This window comes from Aquarana catesbeiana, linkage group LG08, assembly GCF_042186555.1.
Source record: "Aquarana catesbeiana isolate 2022-GZ linkage group LG08, ASM4218655v1, whole genome shotgun sequence".
Taxonomy (NCBI): Eukaryota; Metazoa; Chordata; class Amphibia; order Anura; family Ranidae; genus Aquarana; species Aquarana catesbeiana.
The window spans coordinates 25,546,678-25,568,813 of NC_133331.1; the positions used below are offsets into that span (position 1 = coordinate 25,546,678).

Here is a 22,136-nt window from a genome sequence, read left to right on the forward strand (position 1 = left end):
TTACTATTCCTAAGGCCACATGCCCTGATCTAGTTCAATTTAACTGTTTACATAAAATGAGATCCTTCCTTGTGTATCCAGGTCTATTCTTCAGTAAACCTGGATATTAGGGATGAGCTAAACACCCCCCCCGGTTCGCACCAGAACCTGCGAACGGACCAAAAATTTGCACGAACGTTAGAACCCCATTGACGTCTATGGGACTTAAATGTTCAAAATCAAAAGTGCTAATTTTAAAGGCTAAATTGCATGGTATTGTTCTAAAAAGGGTTTGGGGACCCGGGTCCTGCTCCAGGGGACATGTATCAATGCAAAAAAAGTTTTAAAAATGACCGTTTTTTTCAGGAGCAGTGATTTTAATGATGCTTAAAGTAAAAAAAAGTGAAATATTCCTTTAAATATCATACCTGCTGGGTGTCTATAGTATGCCTGTAAAGTGGCATGTGTTTCCCATGCTTAGAACAGTCCCTGCACAAAATGACATTTTTAAAGGAATAAAAGTCATTTAAAACTGCTTGCGGCTTTAATGTAATGTTGGGTCCTGGCAATATGGATGAAAATCAGTGAGACAAACGGCATGGGTACCCCCAGTCCATTACCAGGCCCTTTGGGTCTTGTATGGATATTAAGGGGAACCCTGTACCCAAATTAAAAAAAGGAAAGGTGTAGGCCTACCAGGCCCTATATACTCTGAACAGCAGGCGGTGCAAACAAGACAGGCACTGTAGGTTTTAAGTAGAATCTGTTTGTAATTTTGAACTGGTACATTTTTTTTTTTTTTTAATATTTTTATTGGTTTTTTGAAACAGAGGTAACAAGGGAGAATATAGAAAACGGAGAGCATAGCACAAGGATAATACAAATATAGTACAGTATTTGTTTGCGGACGCAGCCGCTATTCTTGTGAATGATAAAGTCGAGTTATTACATAAAAACAGTAGTAGTAGATCATTTAGTTAGAGTATATATTCTGTAAAGCTTTAAAGGATCTATACATTTGAAATATTGTTATTGAGTCTTAGAACTCTAGCTTTATACTCTTTTTTTTTTTTCCCAATAACACTTTATTGGATTTTCAGCAGGTGTAAAAGGCAGTACTGTGGAGAATTTTTCACAGAGGTAATCCACAATCTACATAGAGTTACATAACAAGGGTAAACTATACGATACCAGGCGAATGAAAGTTTTTCATACAGGAATACAGAGGTTTATAGTAGTAGTGTGTTAACAGGTACATTGCATAGTACAAAGGTACAAATAGGAAAGAACAAAAACATTTCCATTGTTGTGCACGTGATTCTCTGGTTCCGTGAATTTGACATACCTGGTGTGAGCTATATGCTATAGTAATCACAAGGGTATGTAAGGTATATTTTCAGTCATTCGCGTGGTATCAAATATTGGTAGTGTTGTAGATCCGGACCGACGATAATATTGTTACCCACATTCCTGGGCACCCCTATAGGGTACTAGCTGTGCCCAGTGTAGATACAGATATTTGTTTGAAATTGGGTCATGTCGGTAATGTGCCTCATGGTAGTGCGAGTCACCAAAATGTCAATGTGGGTGGTGTATAGAGGGGAATAGGCTATTCTACATGCCTAAGCTGATGGGAGGCAGAGGTGGGGGGGTTGGGGGGTGGTAGTACGGAGGATCCGGATAATATAATGATTGGTTAGTGTTTTAGCAAGCAGTCCGGCCAGTGTTGTCTCCTGAAGTGATAGTATGTGAGTTGGATTGTGTGCCTGTGGGATGTGAATTCCTGAATTGGGTTCAGCATGCCCATGTGTTGGCGTATTTGGATGGTGAATCAGATGCTTGATGTATGAGATTCTCTATGTCAGCTATCCTGTCAACTCTCCGGATCCACTCTGGGATCGAGGGGGGTGATGTGTTTCTCCAATGTACAGGGATACATAGGTTTGCCGCATTAATAAGATGGAGAGTTAGCGACTTCTTGTATACGCGTTGGGGAAGCGAGGTATGGTGGAGTAGGTATTGCGCTGGGGTGTAGTCAGGGGTGTATGTCGTAATCTGGGTGATTAGGCTATGAATTGCGGCCCAATAGGATTGAATGATTGGGCATTCCCACCATATGTGGAGAAGAGAACCCCGGGCTGCGTTACATCTCCAGCAATTGGGGGATATTGTAGGTAGAAATTTGTTAATTTTATTGGGAGTTCTGTACCATTTTGAGAATATTTTGAACCTGCATTCTTGTGTTGCTACGTTACCGGAACCTTTGTGAATATGGTAGAGTACATTTCTCCAATCATCTGTGGTTAAGGTTGTGTTCAGGTCAGTTTCCCATTGATTCAGTAGTGCAGTATTTGTGGTGTTTGGAAAAGTGGAGAAAAGTGTGTGGATGGTCGAGATGAGGTGTCTTTGGGGTTCGTTTTTGGAACATAGCTGTTCGAAAGGTGTAAGTTCCCTATGAATGTTGTCTTTATGTTGGAGGCTTTGCAAGAAGTGATGGATTTGTAGATAGTTGTAGAAGGGGATGTGATAGTCTGGGAATTTAGTGGTCAGCTCTGAGTGTGGTAATATAATTCTTTGGTGGTATAGCTGTTGTGCTAAAAGTCGGGGTCTATGTGGTTCCTTGGTTGGGTGGAATTTGTGTACGCCCGGTGAAAATTCCGGGTTATCTTCTATGGGAGTCATCGGGCCCGGTGTGGGTTGGAACTTGAGCATTTTGCATGATTTCGTGAAGTTGATTAGGGTGGAGTTGATTAGGGGATTTGCAGCGGCGGTTTGCGGGATAAATTTTGGGTTGATCCAAGGGAGGAGTTTTAAAGGGGTTTTTGTAAAAGCATTTTCCAACTGCACCCAGTCTTTTTCTTTGCCGTGTACGTGCCAATCCACAATTCTAACTAGATGGCAAACCTGATAATAGGTTTGTAGGTCAGGAACTTGTAATCCGCCTTGTAATTTGGAGGTTGTCAGTTTGTGCCAATTCATTCTAGGCTGTTTGGATAGCCAGATGAATTTTCTACAGATTCGTTTGTACGAGGCAAAGAAGGAGTGCGGGAGTAGTATTGGTATGGTTTGAAGAAGGTAGAGCAATCTAGGTAGAACATTCATTTTTAAGATGGCAATCCTTCCAAACCATGAGAACGGTCCAATCTGCCACTTCTGAAGATCGCCCTCGATGGTTTGTAGGACTGGTATGAAGTTAAGCCTAAACAAATCTGATAAAGCTGTGGGTATGTTAATGCCAAGGTATTTTATGGCTTGCGTTTCCCACCCAAAAGGAAAATTATGTTTGCAATGTGTTACCGTCTCTTGTGTTAATGAGATGTTGAGAGCCTTGGATTTGGAGAAGTTTATTTGCAGGTTCGACAAGAATTTGAAGAGGGCAAAATCTTTGAGTAGATTTGGGATGGTAGTGATCGGATCTGTAAGGAAGAGGAGAACATCATCCGCATAGGCGGCTACTTTGTAGTGTGTTTGGTTAATTTGGATGCCTTTGATGTCAGGATTTTCTCTAATTTTGCGTAGCATGGGTTCCATTGTTAGTATGAAGATCAAGGGGGATAATGGGCATCCCTGTCTAGTACCATTGGACACGGAGAAGGCGCCCGACAGTCCACCGTTCACTCGGACTTTGGCTGTGGGAGAAGCATAGAGGACCATAATCATATTGATGAGTCTTGGTGGGAAGCCTGCGAGATGTAGGGCAGCTTCCATAAAGTCCCAAGCTACCCTATCGAACGCCTTCTCCGCGTCCAAGGATAGAAAGAAGCCTTTAGTATTAGTGGAAGTCAGCCAATGGTGTATGTTTAAAGCTTTGGTAGTATTGTCTTTAGCTTCTCTGCCTGGGACAAAACCTACTTGGTCTGTGGTGATTAAATTTGGGATCAGGGGTAAAAGGTGATTCGCTATGGCTTTGGCGTATAACTTAACGTCTACGTTAAGTAGAGAAATGGGGCGATAATTAGAGACCAATTTGTCATCTTTCCCTGGTTTGGGGATAAGGGTGATGTGAGCCTCTAAGAGATCTTTGGGGGCCGTAGTGGTAGGGGAGAGGTTGTTAAAGGCCGTGACCAGTTGAGGCAATAGTATATCAGGGAATGATTTGTAATATCCGACCGTCAGTCCATCCGGACCGGGGCTTTTGCCCGGTTTCATCTGTTTCAGTGCAAGAGTTATCTCTTCCGCCGTTAAGGGGACGTCAAGAGATGCGGAGTCTTCGGTCCGGATGGGCGAGGGAGCGTATTGTGTTAAGAAGTCATGGATTGCCTCCTTCCGGTCAGCCAGAGTGAAGGATGGTTGGGTGGTGCGGGTGTTGTACAGGTTGGTGTAATAGCGAACAAATTGTTCCGCTATGTCATCAGATTTTACCATAGTTTTACCCGAGGGGTCTACGATGGAGTGGATGGTGTGGGCCGCTTTTTTCGTTTGCAGTGCTCTAGCTAGCATCTTCCCTGATTTGTTACTGTATTTGTAAAAGCATTTTTGTGTGAGTATGTATTTCTTTTTGATGTTGCTGTGTAATTCATCTAGGAGTTCGGTTCATAGTTGTGTCAATTCAGACAGTACCTCTAGAGCTAAAGATTCCTTGTGTTTACGTTCTAAAGCGGAAATACGTGTGGTTAGGTCCTCAAGTTTTGCTTTCCTTAGTCTGTTTCTGTGCGCGGCCTGAGACAGGAATGTGCCTCTTATGACACATTTGTGTGCAGCCCAGACTATTTCTGGTGCAGTGCCTTCCCGATTGTTCTCTGAGAAATAGTTATGTAAGTGTTCGGAAATCTTATGGGAAATTTCAGTGTCTGTGAGTAGGGAGTTGTCTAGGCGCCAGATGTGTGAGCGGGCAGTTTTATTAGGAACGTGCAGGGTAATAGAGATCGGGTTATGATCTGCGAGTATCATCGGTTCAATTGAGGACTTGTGGAGTATAGGAAGATCGGATTGGGAGATGAAGAAATAATCTATTCTGGAATATTTAGAGTGTGGTGGGGAGAAGAAGGTAAAGTGGGAGAAGAAGGTAAAGTCCTTGACTGTGGGATGAAGTGTGCACCATGCGTCATGTAGTAATAGCTCTCTGAATTGTGTTGAAGTGCTAGCAATTTTGCAAAGCTAGCATTCAACTGCTGGGCATGTGGATGGCTGGGAGCGAACTTCTTTCTGTGGTGCAGCAGCTGAGGCAGGGAAATTTGCTTGGTACAATCTGACATCGGTGTACCGATAGTAGATTGCCTGCAAGTACTTGGCTGTGACACACCTAATTCTACACTTTCATTCCTCTCAGTGCAGGTCTCAGAGAGGACTGAAGGTATAGTGGGGTTGGAGATCCCAGCTGATGAGAAGCAAGGAGAGGTCCTCTTTGTTCTTTGATGTGGGTCTTTTTGGTACGCTTGCCAACGAACTGCATGGCAGGTCAACATATGTCTGGTCAAGCATGTGGTGCCCAAGTGGGTGATGTTTTTGCCACGCTAGATACGTTTGAGACATATGTTGCAAATAGCAGCAGCGGGATCTGATGCACTCGTCTCAAAAAAGGCCCACACCAAAGAACTTTTGGAATAATGCGCAGAGACAGCAGCGCCCTGCACATGCGGAGCTCTGCGGTGTGATGCAGTCAGTGTGCTGCCCTTAGGCTGGCCCCTGGAGGGCATCCTGCCTCATTGGTGATGTGCCTCCTCCTCTCTCCTATCGGGCACCCACATGGAGTCAGTGACCTCATCATCCCCTCCCTCCTCATCACTGGAGCAAACCTGGCAGTATGCTGCAGCAAATAAAGGAGGAAACCACCGCGCTATATGATCTATACAAAAAAGAACAATCAAGCAAATAAATAATTGACAGAAAATTGAAAAAAGAGCAGCCGCTTATATGTGAGATACACACACTATACAATAAATAAACAAAAAGAAGCAGCGCTATGATTTAAATAATGTGGGTAGAATCACAAGTAGTGAATAGTGATAAATAGAGCTCATAAACAATCAAGTGACAAAATAAAGTCCAAAAAATGGAAGAAAATCTTCAAAGTGCAATGGATAAACCGGACAACTGAGTCCCTTATAGGCAAAAACAGATGGGGCTGAATGGACCTTCACCACACCACAGTGTTACGAATAAAATGGGCGCTTACCAAATGGCAAGCTTAAAAAGCTTGTGACCTTAACCCGGTCGGGGCCTTTATTGAGATGGGAACACCGTTTAGACACTTCCTCAGACCGTGGATAGCTCACTATCCTCCACAGAAGAGACCAGGATGCAGAGAGGGCTATGCCCATAACCTAGAGTTGTTCTCACAAACAATGCCCCAAAGAAGAAGGAAGAGCAACATAGCGTAATCCTGGATGGATATTTATTTAAAAAACATTAAAAATACACTTACAGTGTGTAGAGTAAAAAACAGCATGGAAAGCCGGCCGGCTAGCACAAACACCCGTCCCACAGACGGTGGATACGGCACGTCAGCACGTCAGCACGCCCGACGTACGTTTCGTCACACTTCTGACGTCGTCTGGGGCCCAGACGACGTCAGAAGTGTGACGAAACGTACGTCGGGCGTGCTGACGTGCTGACGTGCCGTATCCACCGTCTGTGGGACGGGTGTTTGTGCTAGCCGGCCGGCTTTCCATGCTGTTTTTTACTCTACACACTGTAAGTGTATTTTTAATGTTTTTTAAATAAATATCCATCCAGGATTACGCTATGTTGCTCTTCCTTCTTCTTTGGGGCATTGTTTGTGAGAACAACTCTAGGTTATGGGCATAGCCCTCTCTGCATCCTGGTCTCTTCTGTGGAGGATAGTGAGCTATCCACGGTCTGAGGAAGTGTCTAAACGGTGTTCCCATCTCAATAAAGGCCCCGACCGGGTTAAGGTCACAAGCTTTTTAAGCTTGCCATTTGGTAAGCGCCCATTTTATTCGTAACACTGTGGTGTGGTGAAGGTCCATTCAGCCCCATCTGTTTTTGCCTATAAGGGACTCAGTTGTCCGGTTTATCCATTGCACTTTGAAGATTTTCTTCCATTTTTTGGACTTTATTTTGTCACTTGATTGTTTATGAGCTCTATTTATCACTATTCACTACTTGTGATTCTACCCACATTATTTAAATCATAGCGCTGCTTCTTTTTGTTTATTTATTGTTTGTTTATTTATAGTATGCTGCAGCAGGGGGAACATGACTGCCAGATTGCTGTCTTTCTTGGGCACCCCCTCTGTCTGGGCTCACGTTACTCTAGCTGAGTACCATCATTGGAGCCTTCAAAACGCTGGGCATCCTCCTGGAGCATGTACCCAACTCTGTGGTCAAACAGTTTGAGGGACACCTCAGGAGGACATGGTGGGGCTAGGGAAGGAGTCACTGATGCCATTGAACCCAGGGAAGAGGCCGCGTTGGCAGCTGCTTTGCCAGACAAAGTACCCTGAGTCTAGGTGAGAGAGGATGGGGACAATGAGGACGGCTTGGTCATCCACTCGACCAAGTCCGCATGTTGTGGCTCAACATGGCCAGCTCCCCAAAAAAAAGGCCAAGCGCGTCCCACGGCCACGTGCTGATGAGGATGCACCGTGTCCACGACCAGCACTGTTGCCTCTAGACACAGAGCCTGCTTGCCCTCTTTTATTGGCTTGTGACTGTCTGCCTCTCCTTGTTTGCCTTCCAGACATACTATTGGCCTGCAGTAAGCTGCACAAAACTGGGAGGTGTGTATATATATACCGATTATACTGCAGCTAGCAGAATCAACTGACTGCCTGTAGTATTATTAGTATGATAACACCTGCACTTGTCTTCAGGTAGCTATACTGTAGGTGCAACTGTGCAGAGTACACAGTACAGTAACTGGAAATACTTCAAGAGCCTACACAAGCACCTGGCTGCAGGTAGCTATACTGTAGGTGCAACTGTGCAGGGTACACAGTACAGTAACTGGAAATACTTCAAGAGCCTACACAAGCACCTGGCTGCAGGTAACTATACTGTAGGTGTAACTGTGCGGGGTACACAGTACAGTAACTGGAAATACTTCAAAGAGCCTACACAAGCACCTGGCTGTAGGTAGCTATACTGTAGGTGCAACTGTGCAGGGTACACAGTACAGTAACTGGAAATACTGTAAAAACACCTGCCTGCCTGTCCATATATTAGGAAGAGAAGAACAGGATCTAGCTAAACTGAATACAGTGTATATACATACATATATATAGTGTTGTATATATATATATATACATACATATACAACACCTGGGATGCATATATATATATACACAATACACTGTAAGTGAAGCTAACTGACTCGACCTGCCTACTCTATCTAACTTAAATCAAATGACACTGTATCTCTCTCTGTCTATCTCTCTCTCAAGCCGGAACACACTACACACGACTGACCTGCAGGCGACCTTATATAGTGTGGGGCGTGTACTAAACCCCCTGAGCCATAATTGGCCAAAGCCTCCTTGGCTTTGACCAATTACAGCTCTCTGTACACACAGCGCTGTGATTGCCCAAGCATGCGGGTCATAGTGCATGCTTGGCCAATCATCAGCCAGCTATGCACTGCGATGCCGCAGTGAATTATGTGCCGTGACGCGCCACTTGAATTTGGCACGAACGGCCCTTATCGTTCGTAATTCGGCGAACGATCGAACACATGATGTTCGAATCGAACATGGGTTTGACTCGAACACGAAGCTCATCCCTACTGGATATACAAGGAAATAGGAATCCATTGCAAATGACTGATGGACAAAAGAACCATAGAAGTAAGGGATAGCTTGTTGGTTTCATTATATAGAATAGAAAATGTAACATTGAAATTTAAGGTGAACTTACACACTTTCTGTTCGGCAGCAGCATGTGCACTGGTAATGGTATCACCATGTGTTTTTAGCTTGTGATCTCTCTGTCTTATTTCTATTGACAGCCCGGAGGAATCCTGGTGGAGAAATCACACAGCTCTTTGCTCTGCATCAAGGAGGGAGAAGGTGAGGTGACAAGTATGGAAAACAGAGACCAATTGTATCCTGGGCTTACTGTATTTTAACCTCCTAAACAAACCTAGCTGTGAACTAAACATGTGCGGTTCGTTTTGTTCTGAATTAAAATTAGAATTTGAATAGTACCGAGTTTAAACAAATCCAAAATAACAAAAAAAAAAATTGAATCATTTTCAAATTAGAATTCGAATAGTTTTCCAATTTCCAAAGAGAATATATATACGCCGATTAATACGGTATATATATATATCTATATATCTAGATATATAGATATATATTTATATATCTATATATCTAGATATATAGATATATATATATCTATATATCTAGATATATAGATATATATATATCTATATATCTAGATATCTAGATATATCTATATCTATATCTATATATATATATATATATATATATATATATATATATATATATATATATATATATATATATATATATATATATATATATATATATATATATATATATATATATATATCTAGATATATATATATCTAGATATATATATATCTAGATATATATCTAGATATATATATAGATATATATATCTATATATATATATATATAGATATATATATAGATATATATAGATATATCTATATATCTATAGATATATCTATATATATCTATAGATATATAGATATATCTATATATCTATAGATATATATATAGATATATCTATATATCTATATATATAGATATATAGATATATCTATATATATATCATAATTATCTGCATATAACACACACTTTTTTACCCTTAAAATCTTGTGGGTGCGTGTTATGGGCAAAGCTGCAGATGGACACTGATCATTCTGCAATGATGGGCAAGGCTGCAGATGGACACTGATAAGGCTGCGTTGATGGGCATTTAAAATTTAGGTTTTTTCCTTAAACTTCCCTCCTAAAAGTTTTTTTACTTAAACTTCCCTCCTAAACTTGGGGTGCGTGTTATACACTGGCGCGTGATATATGCAGTTAAATACAGTATATATATATATTTTTTTTTCTTTTCTATTCCTTTATTTTCTATTTTATACTCTTTGGAAATTGGAAAACTATTTGAATTCGAAAACTATACAAAGTTGATTTGAAAACTTTTCAAATCGATCCGAATTCTAATTCGCAAAATTTTAATCTATTGGAAAACGAATCAACAAAACAAATTCTGAAAACAAATTAATCAAATGAAATTAATTTAACTAAACTAATTTATGTAAATAACAAATCAAAACTAAACAAAACTAATTTTTTCGTTCTGCACATGTCTACTGTGCACTTCTAACAAATAAGTTGCCTTTTAACAGCTATTTATAATGAAAACTACCTATGAATTCTGTTCCTGCATTTTTGAGAGCTCACTCTTACCTTGGGTTACCAAACATCCAGAAATGTATGCCTTTTGTAACTACTGCAAGTGAATTTAGGCTGGCTGTAAAGTCTGTAAAAAAGTTAATGATAAGTATTCACCTTTTCCACCATTTAGGTATAAGCAAATCAAAGTATTCTTGTGAGGCATGAATAATGTATATATAAAGCCAAACGGTTTTCTCTTTTTTTCTTTTAACCTTAAATGGAGTGTTTGGGGAGTCAGTTTTTTTGTGGTAAGTGTCCCTGCTGGGGAGTTGTTAGGATCTAATATTAACAAATGAATGAATGGATGAGATCTTACAGAATAATTGAGTTAATTGAATATATATTTATATCTCTTTTATGTATGGAAAAAGTGAAATTATATAAGATTTTTATACTTCTGAAAGTATATACATTGTTATAAGCTCATAAGCATTTCTATGTAGAGTCAACATGTGTTAGTAATTAAGAGTGAGCTGAGCTCTCACCTCCCCCATCACAGATGAGAAGGAAGGTTTTATATTACTTAAGATGAAAGTTTCAAAGTTTTAGTTAAGATCATCATTTCTTTATACTACAATATTTCTTGATTAGGATATTAATAAGAACATTGCGTTTTAAATGAATACAATATACATACTGATTTATGTAGTATTAGATTTAGATGTTAAAGGAAACGTATATTGTATAAGTTAAATGGTTTTACATATAGCTCTCCACTTGGCCCATTCTTCAGGAATGTCAAAGTTTAGTGACTGTATAACCCCCACCCTTGCGAGAGAGGTGGGAGGAAAGATAAGTTTCAGGAAAGACCACAATTTTCTGGAGGACTACAAGTCCATTAGAAGCTTTTAAGACAATCCAGCCTTTTTAGGGGAAGGTGGGGGCTGAATTTAGGAGTAAAAAGCTAGTAGCAGAGAGATTTGGCTGGAGATATGCACATCAGGAGGACAGCTACACAGACACATCACAAGACATTGCTGCCACATCTACATACACACACACACATCCGATTCATTCTTCATCTTATTAATATAATACATTATTAATGACATTCTATACTTTGATATTGTTCTTGTAATATTTTGCTATTTTTATTATTAAATACATTTTTGAGTTTTTACACAAGAACTAAACGGATTTTCTTAGAACTTTTCATCAATATGAATTATCAAATATGGATATTATTATCATAAAAACGAGAATCTTACAGGGGTTCACTCCCTCTTTTTGTCTTGGTGATTATTTTCACCAGAGTGAAAGTAAGGGCAAATCTAAAATTATGAGTTGCCGCCAAAAAACGATAGAGAAGAAATCTTCCAATGTTGATACTTGTTCTGGGGATAACTGTCCAAGAGGACATTTGCCCCATTTTGGAGAGATCTCCTACTTTCTACTCCAGGTCATAAAATCTTTTTTTATTATCTCAACTCTTGATATATGACCCCAAGGGACACTTATGATGAGCTTAAGGGATATTTATACTTCCTTTATTTTGGGCTGCTGTTTTGATTATCTCAAAGAATTCATTGTGCACGTACGTATTTGGTTTGAAAATGAAAACACTCCTGTTGCAATGTTAGAGCCATTCTGTGAGGCTTCGTTCACATGGGTGGCTGTAAAAACAGGTGGTTGATCTACTTCTCCCCCGCCTGCCCAATTAAACTGTGCATGCACCGACAAAATCTAATTTTGTCAAGCTGGGTGATGCCACCCATGGCTCAAATTTTGGAAGATTCAGCATGAAGCAGCAAAAATGTTATGGCTAGTTTTACTTTTTTAAGTTGGTCATGAGTTAAATTTCTGCTCTCTTGAGGAGCTCTGGTTCTTCCCACCAGTCATCATGTCACTAATGTGTTCTGGAAAGACATAGGCCAGCAGAAAAAAAAAACCCACAGGTAAGTATAACCTTTCCAGTTTTACAGGGTGGCTCTTTTTAAACCTCATTAATATAGTGACAGTCGCTTTAAGATAGCACAATTGTATTAAGTGTCATGTTGCTATTCTAGATAATACTAAGACAGAAGAGGTCTCCCTACAGTTTCCCAAGAACATCCTGAAAGATTCTGAAAGAGCTTATGTGACTGTGTTGGGTAAGATTCTGTTACATGGCTTTATTCATCAACAGACTGAATATTTTGAAGTGTTATACTTCAAGCTAGAGACTCTTAACTTGATTATTATTAGTATACAGGATTTATATAGTGCCGACAGTTTACACAGCACTTTATTATTATTATTATTATTATTATTATTATTATTATAATACAGGATTTATATAGTGCCAACAGTTTATGCAGCGCTTTACAATATAAAAGGGCAACTTTAGAGCAGACAGTACAATTACAATACAATTCAATACAAGAGGAATCAGAGGGTCCTGCTCATTAGTGCTTACAATCTAAGAGGGAGGGTCAAGAGATAAAAAAGGTAATAACTGTGGGTGATGGGTTAATGAAGAAAATAATTGTACAGTTAGGTGGGGGCTGGATAGGCCTCTCTGAAGAAATGCATTTTCAGGGATCGTCTGAAGGTGACAGAGTAGGAGACAGTCGGACAGATTGGGGTAGGGAGTTCAAGAGGATGGAAGAGGATCTGGAAAAGTCCTGGAGGCAAGCATGGGATGAGGTGACAAGGGAGCTAGAGAGCAGGAGATCTTGAGAGGAACGGAATGATTTGGTTGATATTTTGAGACTAGGTTAGTGATGTAGCAGGTGGCCGAGTTGTGGATGGCTTATACCAAAGACATACACCAAAAACCAGCATTAGAATCCTTATTTTCAATAAAGTGACAGTTACTTTTAACTAAGTTCATTGAGTTGGAAAATTCCATCACATGGCTAAAATAAAGATCATTATCCATGTTTGTTAAAGCTTTGTGAAATGAACTTTAAAACTGATGCAGTATTGTACATTTTTCAGCTAATCGAAAATGATATTACAAAACTAAAAATGAACTGTACCTGCAGAAAATACATTTTTGTGCCAAGAATTCTTAATTTAAAAGTCACACTTCAACTGAAATGTAATTTCTTACTTAGCTTTGGTGCGCTATGCTTTATAGTAAATGTGAGAGTAAAAATTTAAAAAGAACATGATATTCATATTTATGTTTTTGCATTATTTAATACTTTTTGCTTTTGTTTTACCCTTACAGGAGATATAATGGGCACAGCATTGCAGAACCTGGACCGTCTCCTGGCCATGCCATATGGGTGTGGGGAGCAGAACATGGTCCTCTTTGCTCCCAATATCTTCATTCTGCAGTATCTGGAAAAGACTCATCAGCTGACCAATGAGATAAAGAGCAAAGCCATCAAATTTCTTGAAAGTGGTGAGACATTGTGAAATGACTTCTTTATTTTTATGCGAGGATTGGTATAAGTTATATGTTGCCATACTGGAATATGTTAAATGTTCATTATTGAAAGAAACACAAGGTGATTTCCACGTATCATAAAATTTTCATTGTTGGATGTGATTGCGCCATCTTTAATATTATTATTATTATTATTATTATATAGGAGTTATATAGCGCCAACAATTTGCGCATCGCTATACAAAATAAAGGCAGACATTACAGTTACAATACAATTCAATACAAGAGAAATCAGACGGCCCTGCTCGTTAGAGCTTACAATCTAAGAAGAAGGGTCAAATGATACAAAAGGTAACAACTGTGGGGGATGAGCTGACGGAGAAAGTAAAAACACAATATATTAGTTTGGAGAAAGCTAGGCTTCATTTTTTTCCTAAAGTTACATTTTTACTGTGTAGTGTTCCAGACGTCATCACGTCTCTGGGTGTGATGACGTCAAGAACAGACCCACCGCACAAGACCACTAGACCACGGGGGGGAAGGAGCCACAGGGACCGGTCTTGTGCTGGGAGGATTAGGTAATTATATCTCAGCTGTCCAATCCCCTAGACAAAAATGAGCAATTAACCCATGCAATACAGGCACAGCCCCACTACATGGGGGAAAAAAAAACTATCTTCCCATCAATTATATATTAATTTAGCATATTCTATGCATGTTGAAGCCTCCCTTATGTAGATATGCAAAAGCTTCTAGCCCTGCTGCATAAGTGACACTTTACATTATTCCCTTTTAAATCCTCCTACAACTGCTACATTAAAAAGTATGTAGTTTAGACCAGCACTGACAATAAGTAGACCCTCTCTAAAGAAAGAAAGTTATGATCTGCAAGGAGAGAGAGGGCTGTGCTAAGGAATTTACTTTTTGAAGCAGTCAACTTTGCTAGTAAGTTCAAAGTCACTTTGCAAGTCAATAAACAATTGTAACCATCTGTAAAACCAAATTTTTCTGAGCTTTTATTCACCAATAAGGTTCCATTGCATTTTTTAGCATGCAATAGAAAGGAAAACTAACTTTTGGCTGCTTGCTATCAGCAAGACAAGCCCACGTTGTTTACAGCAATTCTAAAATTATTATGACACTTTATAAAATAAATGTGGGAAATTTGTTAAAGTGTAGCACTTCCAAATATGCAGTCCACTCACCAAATCTTTGTTTTAGGATTTTATTGCATGCTTTTATTTACAATAAATTTCCAAACATTACGCTTATGCCACGTACACACGGTCGGACATTGATCGGACATTCCGACAACAACATCCCAGGATTTTTTCCGATGGATGTTGGCTCAAACTTGTCTTGCATACACACGGTCACACAAAGTTGTCGGAAAATCCGATCATTCTTAACGCGATGACGTAAAACACATACGTCAGGACTGTAAACGGGGCAGTAGCTAATAGCTTTCATCTCTTTATTTATTCTGAGCATGCGTGGCACTTTGTGCATCGGATTTGTGTACACACGATCGGAAATTCCGACAACAGATTTTTTTGTCGGAAAATTTTATAGCCTGCTCTCAAACTTTGTGTGTGGGAAAATCCGATGGAAAATGTGTGATGGAGCCTACACACGGTTGGAATTTCCAACAACAAGGTCCTATCACACATTTTCTGTCGGAAAATCCGACCGTGTGTATGGGGCATTAGGGTTACCCTCAAAGGGGTTTTCAGCATTCCTCAGCAAATCAAATTCTTCATACCAGCCTCCTGGCTTTCTCTGGTCTTAGAGGCTTCAGGCCATTTGTCTGTCTCTCCTGCCCACAATTCTCATTCTTTTCAACTCTTGTGCACACATTCACTTCTGTATACCTTGCAGCAACCTTCTACACTGGCCTACACCCTGACTTCTGGACAGAGACCTCTTTTGTCACCCATGGTGGAGCCCTGAACTACAGTCAGCTTCTTCACAAAGATTCTGTACACACCTGCACACTCAGTGTACTAAATTGCTGACAAAACCTAGACCCAGGATTGGAGACTTCCTCCCTCCTAAGTCTATACAAAGCTTCCTGCAGGCAGGGTTGAATGGGAACCATTCTCACAGCGATCAGCCAGGGAAAGTGAGAGGAGAAGAAGAGGAGAGCCGGTCCGATCATCACATGTAGCAGGGATCGCCCTCTGTGACCACTTTGATTTGATTTGCCTGGTGGCTGCAGTGGCGTAAGTTCCTGCCTCCTGGACTGGCTCCTTTGATAGACAAAACATTGGTCCAATTCCGGGATGTGTGACATCTATCATAGGAGCCGATCCAGAAGGCGGGACTTTGTCTGGGAGCGCCGGGCAATTCAAATCAAAGCTGTCACAGTGGGTGATCCCCACTCTGTGTGATGATCTGGTCAGTTCTCTTCTTCCTCTCCTCTCTCTGATCCCTGTGCACTGGTGAGGCTGCGCTGAAGGGCACTGGTGAGGCTGCATTGATGGGCACTGATCAGGCTGCATTGATGGCCACTGATGAGGCTGCATTAATGGGCACTGATCAGGCTGCATTGATAGTTACTGGTGAGGCTGCATTGATGGACATTGATGGGCACTGGTGAGGCTGCATCGATGGGCACTGATCAGGTTGCATTGATCGGCACTAATCAGGCTGCATTGCTGGGCACTGATCAGGCTGCATTGCTGGGCACTGATCAGGCTGCATTGATTGGCACTGATCAGGCTGCATTGATGGGCACTGGTGAGGCTGTATTGAAGGACACTGGTGAGGCTGCGTTGATGGGCGCTGATCAGGCTGCATTGATGGGCAAAGATAAGGCTGCACTGATGAGCACTGATTAGTCTGCATTGATGGGCACTGGTGAGGCTGTATTGAAGGGCACTGGTGAGGCTACATTGATGGGCACTGATCAGGCTGCATTGATGAGCAAAGATGAGGCTGCATTGATGGGCACTGGTGAGGCTGCATTGATGGGCACTAATGAGGCTGCGCTGATGGGCACTAATGAGGCTGCGCTGATGGGCACTGATGAGACTACATTGATGGGCACTGATGAGGCTGCATTGATGGGCACTGATAAGTTGCACTGATAGGCTTCATTGATGGGCACTGATGAGGCTGCATTGATTATGTTGTTAATATTCATTTTTGTTATGTAATTCTGAATAAAACATTTAACAGTGTAATTTCATGAGATAATTTATGAGGGTGTGTTTAGGGGTGGAATTAGGGTTCGGGCAGGGTAGCAAGTAACCCTTAAGGCCTGGCTAGTAGCTCAGGACTTGACATTTTGAGCCCTGTCCCTGACTCATAACTTATTTGTAATCTATAAATACATAAAATCTACAGACCCTTGGCATCTGAACACTTATTACTTTGCTTATTGCTGGTTATGAAGATTGAATATTGCAGAAGTTTCCTGTATAATGTTTAAAACATTTACAATTTGTATGTGTTTTGTTTAGGATATCAGCGACAATTGACTTACAAGCGTGATGACGGCTCATACAGTGCCTTTGGAAAGAATGACCCCGAGGGTAACACATGGTGAGTGCCATGATTTACAATGTTTTGACAGACAATAAGCTCATAAAATTGATCCAAACCCTAACTGAGCAATGTTTAATTTGCATAAGAACGATGTATCTTAAACAATTTACATTTTTTTAACTGTCATCATTTTGGGCTCTTCAGTAAAAAATAGCATATTTCCTAAAGTCTACAAATAGTTCGCTCAATCTGCTCCCATGGTCTTGTTCTCAGGGTTCATATCTGCCTTTTCAAAAGCAAAGCAGCCATCTACAGTAACCAGAGTTACCAACATGACTTAGCTTAAGGTATAGAGGCTAGACCACATTTTGATACCAATCTAAGGGTCCACCAGCTTGGGGCTGATGTTTCAAGATGTGCATTATGTAAGTTAGCTAACCTCTGTCAAAGCTCAACTCATCTACTATCAAATTTGAAGTGTAACTCTTGAGTTTCCACTTGTAGGAACATGTACAGTAAAACATAAGATACTCAATATTGTGTATCCTTTTCCTTTCCATTGTTGGGTTCACTTTTAGGTAAAAAGAAGAACACAAACAATACTTTGAAACATCAAAAAAATGGGTCTTATTCGGTGGGTAGTAGTGGCTACCAAGCACTGCATCCAGTTTCATTCCTGCTACAGACACTGCCTTTGCAACTCAAAGCGGGGGTCCACCTATCTATCGTTTTTTTTTTTTGGAGTTCATTCACAAACTTTTCTTCTCATGATTATCTACTCACATGTTCTGTGTAATAAGTCCGCCTGTGTCCGATTTCGTTGTAAAGAATAACTTATAAAATTCACTGAAAGCGGTTTCCATCTTCATTGTGGGCATTTAAAGCCCACAAGCATGTATTTCCTGGATGCGGTGAATGCTGTGCTCCCAGCATTCACTGAGATGTTGTGATGACGCTGTTGCACAATGCATGCTGGGAAGCCTGAGACTAGCTCCCAGGGGACTGTGGGAGGTCTGGGAGAGGCTAGAAACACGCCTACTCCCATGGAAGGAAAACCAGGAAGTGCTAAGAAGATTAGAAAAAAAAGGTAATTACGGCGATTTAAATTTTTTTACACAGCATGTCAGCATCTAGGCAAGGAAGAGAATGCATAGAGATAATGTTCAAAATTTGGGTGGAACCCCGCTTTAAGGGGGAACAGTTGAGGGAGGGTGTGGTAGGAACACGGTGTAATAGACTCACCCAGGACAGAAGCTTTTGGAGGGTGCTGCAAAATAGCCTCTTGCCTACTGACTATGGACCCTGGCTTTTAAAGGAACACTAATCGTTGTGAGGTGTATGCTGGGGAGACCCATGGAGTAATGTTACTTTGGATTCAAGTCTATGTCTCCCCAAGACACACAGACTCGGGGGACTCTAGGCCCAGGGTCCCTGTGTAGGTCCTAGCTGCTCAATACCAATAAGGACTGCTCCACACAGTCAGACTGATAGCAGATGTTAATTTCATCAGCTCAATCACCTGTCTTCCACACATTGTTAATTGTGCTAATTAACTGACCTATTGTCTGCTAGAAAACTATTGTGGGGATGTGTTTACACTTGGGCTAATGTCTATTGTACTGTGAGCTTGATGTTGGACAGTCTGTTACTGGGGGTCTCCTGCTATTGTCTGTTTAATAAGGTGTTATGTGTTTTCTGCTCAGTATGTCTGTCCCATTGTTAATTGTTAATTGGGTCACCAATTGTCTGATTAATCAAAACATTGTTTGGGTGGGCATTGAGTCACCTAGGCTGGTTAAATGACTAGTTAATTAGCTCATGTTAATTATGTTTCTGGTTACAGTTTGTATTTTTTGGGTAATATGATCAGGAGGGGAAGTCCTCCTGTGAGATATAAAAGTATGTGTTTGAGTTTAAAATAAACAGTTCCAGTTTTGCAGCCAAATGTGTCCTGCCTAGTTCTTTGTTGCAGTAGGTGGCTATAATATCTGATATCTATGTTCAGACTGGAGAAAGCGGTATACTGATGGAAGCACTCAAGCTGAGTGTGGGAAGTAGCTCAACCATATGTTTTTACTGCTCTTTGACTGCATGTGTAAAGACTGCATGTCTGCTCACCCAACAAATTAGATTCAAAATACTAACAACTACTTACAAAGCCATCCACAACTCTGCCCCCAGCTACATCACTGGCTTAGTCTCAAAATACCAACCTAATAGTTCTCTTTGTTCCTCCCAAGACCTCCTGCTCTCTAGCTCCCTCATCACCTCCTCCCATGCTCGCTTCCAGGACTTTTCCAGAGCCTCTCCAATACTATGGAACTCCTTACCCCTATCTGTCTGATTATCTCCTACTCTATTAGCTTTTAGACGATCCCGGAAAACCCTCCTCTTCAGAGATGCCTATCCTACCCACATCTAACAAATTTATTTTCATTTTCTCCATCTGATCATCCCCCACAGTTATTACCTTTTGTTTCACTTGACCCTCCCTTCTAGATTGTAAGCTCTATCAAGCAGGGCTCTTTGATCCCTCCTGTATTGAATTGTATCGTAACTGTACTGTTTGCCCCCATGTTGTAAAGCGCTGCGCAAACTGTTGGTGCTATATAAACCCTGTATAATAAAAAATAATAATAAAGAACCCTAAAGGCAATTCCAGAGGTAATTTCTCTATATAAGGTTGTAAAGCCAATAACCACAGTGGCTGACTAATCTCCTCTGTCGGTTCAATGCTTGTAACAGAAAAATAACTATGCTAAGTAGAAATATCACAGCAATAAATCTTTTACAGCAGAGCTGCTGCTTCTGGTTGCTGCAATACTATCCCACATGTAGTCTACACTTGGCCATGGATGATCATTGGTTCTGGTTCTACTGCCGATGCCGAGGCATCCTATGATCCTCAGTCACCAGTTTCTCAGTTATACCTAAGTGTATTTTAGGAAGTATATTGTGATAATTGGCTTAGGTTTTAATAAAAGGTCTACTAAATAGATTTGTTGCTGTATCCTACAGGCTAACCGCATTTGTAGTGAAGTCCTTTAGCAAAGCACGGCCCTACATATTTATAGATGAAAGTCATCTAAAACAATCTTTTACCTTGCTTCCGAAAATTCGTAAAGAGACTGGCTGTTTCCGCAATGTAGGAAGACTACTGAATACTGCTATGCAGGTGATTTTATTATAATTCTTACAAAATGACATATGCAAATTGTTATACAATATTTAACATAGACATGGTTATATTATAAAGACATAGTAGCCTCTATGTCCAGATACTTGAATGTCCAGATTTTGATGTTTTGTTGGCTTGAATCATACGTTTTTTCTGCAATCACATTCCTCGTCATCAATTTCCATATATTCTATCCTTATCAGCAGTTCTTGTGTAAGAAAACTTCTTTGTATAAGTTTAACAGTTTATTTATATGTCTGGGAAAAATGTTAAAAAAATGCATGCTGCAAAACATAAAACCAGTGAAAATGAAATATACTGTAGGTATGAGCTTTGTGTTCAAGTTGAACCCATGTTCGTGTGTACGATCTTTCACCGAATTACCAACTATATGGGCCGTTTGCGCCAAATTCGAGTGGCGCGTCATGGCCCATAATTTACTGCGGCACCGCAGTGCATTGCTGGCTGATGATTGGCCAAGCATGCACTATGACCTGCATGCTTGGCCAATCACAGCGCTGTGTGTACAGAGAGCCGTAATTGGCCAAAGCCAAGGTGGCTTTGGCCAATTAAGGCTCAGGGGGTTTAGTACACGTCCCACACTATATAAGGCCGCCTGCACGTCGGCCCTGTGTAGTGTGTTCCGGCTTGAGAGAGAGATAGACAGAGAGAGAGACAGTGTCATTTGATTTAAGTTAGATAGAGTAGGCAGGTCGAGTCAGTTAGCTGCACTTACAGTGTATTGTGTGTATATATATATGCATTGAAGGTGTTGTGTGTGTGTGTATATATATATATATATATATATATATATATATATATATATATATATATATATATATATATATATATATATATACACTGTATTTAGTTGAGCTGTTCTTCTCTTCCTAATAATATGAACAGGCAGGCAGGTGTTTTTACAGTATTTCCAGTTACTGTACTGTGTACCCTGCACAGTTTCACCTACAGTATAGCTACCTGCAGCCAGGTGCTTGTGTAGGCTCTTTGAAGTATTTCCAGTAACTGTACTGTGTACCCTGCACAGTTGCACCTACAGTATAGCTACCTGCAGCCAGGTGCTTGTGTAGACTCTTTGAAGTATTTCCAGTTACTGTAATGTGTACCCTGCACAGTTGCACCTACAGTATAGCTACCTGCAGCCAGGTGCTTGCGTAGCCTCTTGAAGTATTTCCAGTTACTGTACTGTGTACCCCACACAGTTGCACCTACAGTATAGTTACCTGCAGCCAAGTGCTTGTGTAGGCTCTTTGAAGTATTTCCAGTTACTGTACTGTGTATACCCTGCACAGTTACACCTACAGTATAGCTACCTGCAGCCAGGTGCTTGTGTAAGCTCTTGAAGTATTTCCAGTTACTGTACTGTGTACCCCGCACAGTTGCACCTAAAGTATAGCTACCTGCAGCCAGGTGCTTGTGTAGGCTTTTGAAGTATTTCCAGTTAATGTACTGTGTACCCCACACAGTTGCACCTACAGTATAGTTACCTGCAGCCAAGTGCTTGTGTAGGCTCTTTGAAGTATTTCCAGTTACTGTACTGTGTACCCCACACAGTTGCACCTACAGTATAGTTACCTGCAGCCAAGTGCTTGTGTAGGCTCTTTGAAGTATTTCCAGTTACTGTACTGTGTACCCTGCACAGTTACACCTACAGTATAGCTACCTGCAGCCAGGTGCTTGTGTAGGCTCTTGAAGTATTTCCAGTTACTGTACTGTGTACCCCGCACAGTTGCACCTAAAGTATAGCTACCTGCAGCCAGGTGCTTGTGTAGGTTTTTTGAAGTATTTCCAGTTACTGTAC

General features: G+C 40.7%; 1 protein-coding gene across 1 annotated transcript in view; it reads left to right on the top strand.

Annotated features, from left to right (window-relative positions):
- The window catches only part of LOC141105648 (alpha-2-macroglobulin-like), a 235,574-nt gene that overhangs the window by 147,787 nt on the left and 65,651 nt on the right, over positions 1-22,136 (top strand). Inside the window, exons 22-26 of the mRNA XM_073595624.1 lie at positions 8,885-8,945; positions 12,338-12,421; positions 13,486-13,662; positions 17,112-17,193; positions 20,155-20,311. Coding sequence (XP_073451725.1) covers positions 8,885-8,945; positions 12,338-12,421; positions 13,486-13,662; positions 17,112-17,193; positions 20,155-20,311 — 561 coding nt within the window. The remainder of the gene's footprint in view (positions 1-8,884; positions 8,946-12,337; positions 12,422-13,485; positions 13,663-17,111; positions 17,194-20,154; positions 20,312-22,136) is intronic.